Genomic DNA, 7786 nt, shown 5'->3' with positions numbered 1-7786 from the left:
TGCTTTTTTTCCATGAGTTTTACAACTTGCTAGGTTTATTTGATGTCTGGGTAGAGGAATCACATTATCACATGAGATTCCAATGAACCACTGTATAGAAAAAAAATGTTTTAACGTCTTTAAAAGTTACTTTAGAAGTTAAAAGTTACTTTCGACTTTAAAAGTTCTTTAAGTCCTCATTCCTATTGCTATTACAGATGAAATTCCAGCATGGCAAAGTACTTCACCTTGTGTGATTAAGCAGAGGAAATGAGCCTTTAACCATCAGATTTTTGTCTTCTCCATGTTTCTGTTTCTGACAGTAAATATGTGAGCGAGCAATTACTTCTATCAAGTAATGCTTGGGATGACTTTCATCTCTGCCCTGCTCAGAAAACTGAGGAAAAGGAAAAGAGAAATTTTGACAGATAAATGGAAGTCTGTGATTGTAATTCATGTTTATCTCTTAACTATAGTCTCCTAGTGCCAAACATTCTTCACTGCTACTGCACTGAGCCCTTTGAAAGGGCTCTAAGCAAGGTAAAATCTATATTTGATGATTTGGAATTTACAGACTGAGTGCTCCAGCCTTTCTAAAGCCTTCAGCCTTATCCTTTGGGTACCCATGCTGGGTGCTTTAAAGTTTAGGCTGTCTTTAAACCTTGTTTGAAGCCCTGAGTGAGTCCTGGTGAAGTCTTCTAAGAACTCTGGGTTGCCCATGACGGTCAGCATGGATTCTGCCATGGCTTCAAGGACAGCTCATAACTTGGAACGACAGAAGTGGTGAAAGTACAAAATGACAGATACTGGTTCCCTTGAAAAGGTAAATAGGGGACTTTTTTATTTTATGTTGTTATAAAGAAATGGTGAATCCAGACACGAAAGCAGTAGCAGATACACCGCTGATAAAAGGAAATATTTCTTTCTGACCAGCTCACTGCTGTGGGATACCAGAATCCAAGAAGGTACAAAAGGCACCAGGGAAAATAAAATTACCTAGAATGATCACAACTAATGCTAAAATGCATTTCAGAAGGAACACAAACACAAAAATCCTAAATCTACAAGTCTTTTATGAGAAGAGAGTACTCTGTGTTTACTTGGCCATACCTGCTGTTAAAAGATCTGGAGCCGGTCACTCCTGGAAACAAAATCCCAGAACCTGGGGTGGCAATTTCTAAAACTAAGCCTGTATCCTCCTCAGGATGGGGTGTCCTAACCAAGCTCAAAAAAATCTTAAACACTTGTCTTCTCCAGTTAATAGTGGCAGAGCAAGGAACTTAAAAGCCTTGAAAGGAGACCTGTCAGAAGTCTGATTTAAGAGTCCACAAGTTTTTCTGGCAGAACAGTTGCTTCCATGTGAGCAGTGATCACATTACTGAACCTGTTCCACCTGCTCTCTCCAGAGGAGGCAATCAGAGACAACCTGCACTGTCTGAGGCTTGGAAGGAGCCTTGGCTTGGTGCTGCTGCGAAACTTGGACTTCTAGAAGAAGAAAACAACGTGGAGAAGGGGGCAAGCGAGGAAAGGGGATGGGAGAAAACAGAGACGGTCTGCTAGGGAATGTGAAAGATGGCAGAGCTGAGGTGAGAGGAGTGGTCTAGAAAAGAAAAAAAAAATAAAAGAAAGAAACACATTAAAAAAAAAAGGCTGCAAGCTGTCAGCCAGTCTTGCCACCATCCAGCTGTGGTAGGGTCACTCAAAGGACTGCATCTTAGGGAGCGCAACCTAATTCAGATGATGCCGGCTGAACAATGCCACCGGGAAGGCAGGATTTCATTGTTCCCTACCCAGTTCACACCGCCTTGCTGTGAAATCTGCAAAGCAATTAAAACTAATTAAATCCCGACTTTATTAAGTGCGATCAAACCCCCGAAGACAATCCACCCTAGAACCAACCCTGCACGCCGAGTGCCAGGCACGTTAATCACCCGCAATTAACCCCCGAACGGCGGAGCCGGCACATCCTTGTGTTCTCCGCGCACGTTCTCCCGGCGGAGCGCTGCGGGGAGGCGCCGCCGGCCAAGGGCGCGGTGCGGAGGCAGCGCTACTCTGGGTCGCTCCCGTCCCCGTGCAGCCGCCGGTCCGAGCGGCGGGCGCAGCCCCAGCCCTCACCCGGGAGGTCGGAGCTCCTCGGGGGTGTCCCGGAGCTTGCCCCCGGGGCTGTGTCCTCTGTCAGGGCACGGCAGCGGCCGCTCCTCGCCCCGCGCCGGGGGCTGCGGGCCGCGCCTCGGCAGCAGCGGGACGGGCAGGGCCGAGCGCTCCCCGCCCTCACGGCGCGGCTCCGCGGCTCCTCCCCGCCCACCGCCGCCGCCCCACGCCCAGGTGTCCCCGAGCCGGATCGCGCCGCTCCCCCGCGGCAGGAGCAGCCCGGAGCCCCGGCAGAGCCCGGGGGCGGGCGCGGTGCGGCCGGCCGGCCCCCTGAGGAGGCGCGGCGGGGCTGCGCCGGCCCGGCAGGAGAGGCTGGGTGCCTCTCCCGGCGGGAGCGGGCTCTGGCTCTCCTCCCGGCTCCCGGGCGCCCCGGGGGCGCGGCCATGTCCGGAGCCATGAAGTTCAGCGGGTACCTGAAGGTGCGGATCGGGGAGGCGGTGGGGCTGCAGCCCACCCGCTGGTCCCTCCGGCACTCGCTCTTCCGCAAGGGCTACCAGCTCCTGGATCCCTATGTCACCGTCAGCGTGGACCAGGTGCGCGTGGGGCAGACCAGCACCAAGCAGAAGACCAACAAACCCACCTACAACGAGGAGTTCTCGGCCACGGTCACCGACGGCCACCAGATCGAGCTCTCCGTCTTCCACGACACCCCCATCGGCTACGATGACTTCGTGGCCAACTGCACCTTGCACTTCCAGGACCTGCTGCGCTCCGCCGCCCCCAGCGACACCTTCGAGGGCTGGGTGAGTAGCCGTCCGGAGGAGAAGCCGGGAGAGCTCCTCTGGGAATGAATGAAGGGCACTCGGGGAGCCGGGGCTTGTCCTTGCATGCCTGTGCCGCAGACACGCAGCCCGGTGTGTGGCTGCAGGTACACAGGTGTGTTCCTTCACGCATCTGTTTGTGTCCCTCTGCTTCACAATTGCTCAGGCTGCTGTTCCTTAGGGATCCTAAGGACCCTCGGCTGTCGTAGCTTGAGGGTGAGGACGCTGTTGTGGAGGGCTGTGAAGTCTCTGTTCATGTTTGTAAATGAACGGAGGCAAGATCTGTAACTTGCAAACTACACCAGCAAATTCACACGAAGGTGTTCCTCTCTCCTTTTGCTCAGCACACAGAGGCGCACTTGAAGACTCGGATGCCTGGGTTGGATGTATTTCTGCCCAGCTCTACACATGCTTGCACAATAGTTTGATGCGTGCATGCGGATTTCTTTGACTTCTTAGCAGAATGGCAGGACTAGTCTTGTGTCTGTTATGTACACCTCTGCTCTGGGTCAGTGCAGTTTCACTCTGAGCTAATTCTGGGTTATTTTCAGGTAAATGTCACTTGTATGCAGCCCAGAGAACCTCATTTATGGATTAGTCCTGATGGTGACAGGAACAGTACAGTCTCTAAAGTTGTACCTTTGCTTCCATTCTTGCAAAGGAGGATGAGGTGACTGCATTGGTCCAGACAGTTTGCTGGTAAGAGTTAGTTTCATAAAAAAAGTCATTTATTCTGAGTAGAGAAGGTGCAGAAGAGCTGAGAATGTTCAAGACTGTGATGGGTATAAACTTTCTGAGGCCAAGAAGTTCAGGATATGCGGTCAGATAACCACCACAATAAAACCAGATGTTGAGGCTGACAGTATAGAGAACAGATAAACATCTCGATCCTATCACTGGGGAGTATGCTGGGACTTTCTGCTCTCAGACAGTGTCTGTGGCTGAGGTGTGATGCTACACCTTTGGGGTGATTACAGGCAATGATTAATAAATGTGTATTGGGGCCATTTAGTTAGGTATCTCATGGATAGGTGTGAGTTCATGCACTGGAAGTGTTCTCTCTCAGACAGTCCCTGATGCGATTTTTGGGTCAGACAAAAGGTCCCAGCCAGTCTCCAATGGCTTAGCTGAGGTGCTGCTCCTCACAGCCCAGCCAGAGCTGGGGTCACAGTGTTTGCCTGGTGGATGCATGTCCAGCTTCCCAGGCTACCTGTGTCCCTGGAAAGTCTCCTCTGCTCCTGGGATTTGTGCTAAACTAGTTTCAAATACAGAACAGACTCCTACGGGCGAGGCAGAGGAGTGAGCTTGGGATAGAGGGCTGTGGTTTTGAGGGTTTTCTTGATGTTTGAGTTGCTGGGAATGTTTGCTCTTGGGAGAGGCCCAGTCCTATAAGGAGGCTGGAGTCCTGGTCACACTGGAGCTGGTGACATGTGGGGTGGGATTACTCTGCTGCAAAGGTGGTGGCCTTATTTACATTACTAAAATACCTGTCATAATTCTGCTGCTGTTGTGGATCCACACATTTCTTCCATTTAGTCCATCCTGCAGTGCTGATTTTTAGGGCAGATGCAGACTGTGGCCTGAAATATTCATCTGGTCTTTGTTGATGGAAAAGTTTCTAATCCTTGCAGGATTGACATGTGTTTTATGAACTCCTGTACCTGTGAGCTGATGGGTACAATGGGATGGGAAATCAGTGAATTCTTTTAACTAGATTGATGTAAACTGATCTTATATCTGGGCATGTAGACAGAGACTAAGAGCTGCTGCTCTCCCTTTAAATGAATGTCTGAAACTTACAGCTGGGGTGGATTTAGTGGGGAATGAGCAAATGTTTGCCTTCTGTTGTCTTTCTCTCTCCCCTCCCTTCTGATTTGCTTTGTTAGCATCTCACATAGCGTGCAGCCTGGATCACATGATGACAGGGAACAGCATCTTGCCCTGATAATTTAATATGTCTTGATAAATCCAGCGAGGCTGTCACGGGAGTTTGTGTAATCAGAAGGAGAGGAAATGCTGGTTTGTACTAACCCAAGGTCTGTGAGCTGCTGGCACAATGCGAAACACCGCAAGGAAATGTGGATGATTTGAAACACCTCCACTCCAAAATCCTTCATTTCTGTCCTTTTTCCATCCCCAAAATAAAAGCACAGATAGGCAACTAAGGAGTGAATTGAGTGAAAGGAAAATTGGTGAATCCTCCCTAGTTTAACCTGGCTTATGCTTACTTGGCTGTCCACAATTTTTAATTTTGATTTGAAATAGAACTTTTATGTTCACTTTTCAGAGACAGGTAAAACAGTATTTTGGTAAAATCCAAGTGATTAATAACAGGCAAACAGGGTAGTTGGCTGCTTCTGCACCCTGAGCTTTCCTCCTGAGAGGAAGCTGTCAGAAGTTACCTATGGCAGTCTTGGTGTCAGCTCTCAGGCTCATGCTGCTCTGTTTATAAACACGGATTTTCTCCTGCTGGGGGAAAAAAAAAAAAAAAGAAAAAAAAGTGGTTAGTTGTAACATCGGTCAGCACCTTTTGTGAGAACTGTAGGAGGTTTCAGCGAGAGGCAGTTGGTGTGTAAGAGTTGGTGCTTCCCAGATGACTTGCAGGTACATTACTGCAATTATGACCTGAACACTTATGCAGATGAGTAAGTGTATGGACATGAGCTGTCTCATCTGTAATACTTATACACCTGAGTCATCCCGCTGGGTGCTGGGGCAGTGTTCTCTGTTCATGGTTTACTTTAAAATTCATGTTTCAGAGACTTCAAAACTGACCATTTTCCTTCTAACCATTTGGGTTGTTTTCCGAAGTCTTTCTAATAAACACATTAGCATCATCCAGATATCTTCTAATATGCGTGTTTGTTGTTACACACATATGACTAATTTTCCACAGATAAAATTTGCAAGTGCTTATTAACTTCCAAGATCCTTCTTGCTGTTTCCCCTTTCTTATATTGACTCGTCAGGTTTCAGCAAAGTAGTTTTTATTTACATTGTCAATTAAATGCTGTGGTGCCTTCAGCGTGCTGTAACGCAGTCACAGCTGAGCACCATCTCCCCAGTGCCATGTTCTGTCTCTGGTAGGCATTTGCCTGTGTGGGTGTGAGATTGTGCAAACCTGAATGGTTGCATTTTACCCAGGTGTGCATGACCAGGTGCAGGGAGGGAGCTGAGCTGCCTGCTCTCTAGAGCTGCTTGCTGGGATTTACATCGGGGTTGAAACTTGCCTCTTGAAAGCATTTAATTTTGCACTAGCCTGTGCTAGGATCTTTTTACCTGACATATGCACCTTTTAAAGGTATTATCTCCTCTTTGACTGCCTCTGAGTGCAGTATAGAAAGCTGTCATGTATCAGTGAAACAAATGGAGTACTCAGTAGCTGAAATGGGAGATGTTTACAATACCTAGGATTATTCCTGAGTTTTATGTAGTAGCTGAAGTAATTTTTAACCTTGGGGAAACACTCTTTACAGATACTGAATGGCATTGTTACAAGGGAATTATTTAATCATGATTGTAAAAATTGTTAGTCCCTGGGTGGAGATGCCATAATTCGTAAGACTTTAACAAGGGGTAGACATTTAAACCATGATCTTGAAGTAGCAAATCATGAGAGTACACTGAAGGAAATCACATAACAGATGAGCTATAAGATTAGTGAGCCAGTCACAACTTCCTGATGAGTTTGTTGCCACTTACTCGTGTGCAGGAAGAGATTAAGGCAATTCTTGTGTGTTCCTTCACTTCAGCTCTTTGCCTGTATCCTTCCCTATGATTTTTTTTTTTACTTAAGGCAGAAATAATTGTTTTACCCATGTTTATATACAATTGCATTTGTTGAATGTGAAATTCAAGAGTTAAAAGATAAGTCACCTTCTCTCCAGAGTATCATGGCCATGGCAGAGAGGCAGGGTGCTGCAGGTCATATGGTTGCTGCTTCTTTTGGCTCCTGCTTGACTGCAGGGTTCTTCAGGTGGGCAAAAGTTGCTTCAGGAAGCCAAAATACTTTATAGCTCTTGACAGAGGATTTTGTGGTGCAGTATTTTGTGTCTGCCCAACTGCAGAGATAAGTTAAGCTTGCAGAGGTGGAGTAAGTGGTGTCTCCATCCACAAGGCAGGAGCAGGCTGGGGTGAAGTCCATTTGACTTCTGTTTCCATGCACATGACAGTGATGTACAAAGTGCAGATCTCTGATCTGCATGAAGGTCACACTGCATATTAATTAGGCTTGAGTAAAATTATCTCCTTCCCTAACTTTTTGGAAGCCTTAAATTGTTTCTGTAATTGTTATTACTGATATGCAGTTACTGTGTTGAATAGGACTCATGGTGAGAAACACCCACTTCAGAAGGTAAGATGGATCTGAAAGCTACTGAATTTCAGCTTTTCTTTCTTTCTTTCCTTTAGCATAAAGTTGTCCTTTGGCCCTATGAGCAGATCCCCTCAAAATGCCAAGCTAGACCCGTGCACCATGACTACCTGAGAATGCCCTGCAGCCCAAGACAAAGACTGTGATAACTAAGGGAAAAATTGTTGCTGTTTGTCAGGTGTTTAATAGTCTGCAGGGGTGTGATGCTAAAAACAGTTGTTCTGATTGAGGCAGATGAGACAGCTGACTGTCATGAAGAGCTGCACACGTACTGCCCTGTGTCAGCATCAGGAGTGGAGCTATTTGGAATCCTCTTTCTTGCTCCTCCCCAATAAAAGGCCTGGCTGGCAGCTGTGAGAATCCTTGGAGAACATGGGGACTTTGCTTGAGAGTGTTTGGCTGGGAAGATTTGGCCCAAGCATGAGAAGAGCCAGTTTCCAGTGGCTGGGGCCAGTAGTGGGGTGTGGGACTGGAGTTCATGTCCCAGCTTTGAACTGAGTTCAGCAAGATGTGGGTTTGGCTC

At 47.6% G+C, this 7786-nt stretch overlaps 1 protein-coding gene across 1 annotated transcript in view; it reads left to right on the top strand.

The window, feature by feature from the left end:
* Window positions 1–2465: 2465 nt before the first annotated feature.
* PRKCH (protein kinase C eta) overlaps window positions 2466–7786 on the top strand; it is a 113337-nt gene continuing 108016 nt past the window's right edge. The window contains exon 1 of the mRNA XM_041459419.1: window positions 2466–2873. Coding sequence (XP_041315353.1) covers window positions 2514–2873 — 360 coding nt within the window. The 5' untranslated portion in view covers window positions 2466–2513. The remainder of the gene's footprint in view (window positions 2874–7786) is intronic.

Source organism: Pyrgilauda ruficollis, unplaced genomic scaffold, assembly GCF_017590135.1.
Source record: "Pyrgilauda ruficollis isolate IOZ18807 unplaced genomic scaffold, ASM1759013v1 scaffold135, whole genome shotgun sequence".
In the NCBI taxonomy this organism is placed as follows: domain Eukaryota; kingdom Metazoa; phylum Chordata; class Aves; order Passeriformes; family Passeridae; genus Pyrgilauda; species Pyrgilauda ruficollis.
The sequence above is the reverse complement of the archived record's forward strand: the minus strand, read 5'-3'. Positions and strand labels throughout refer to the sequence as shown.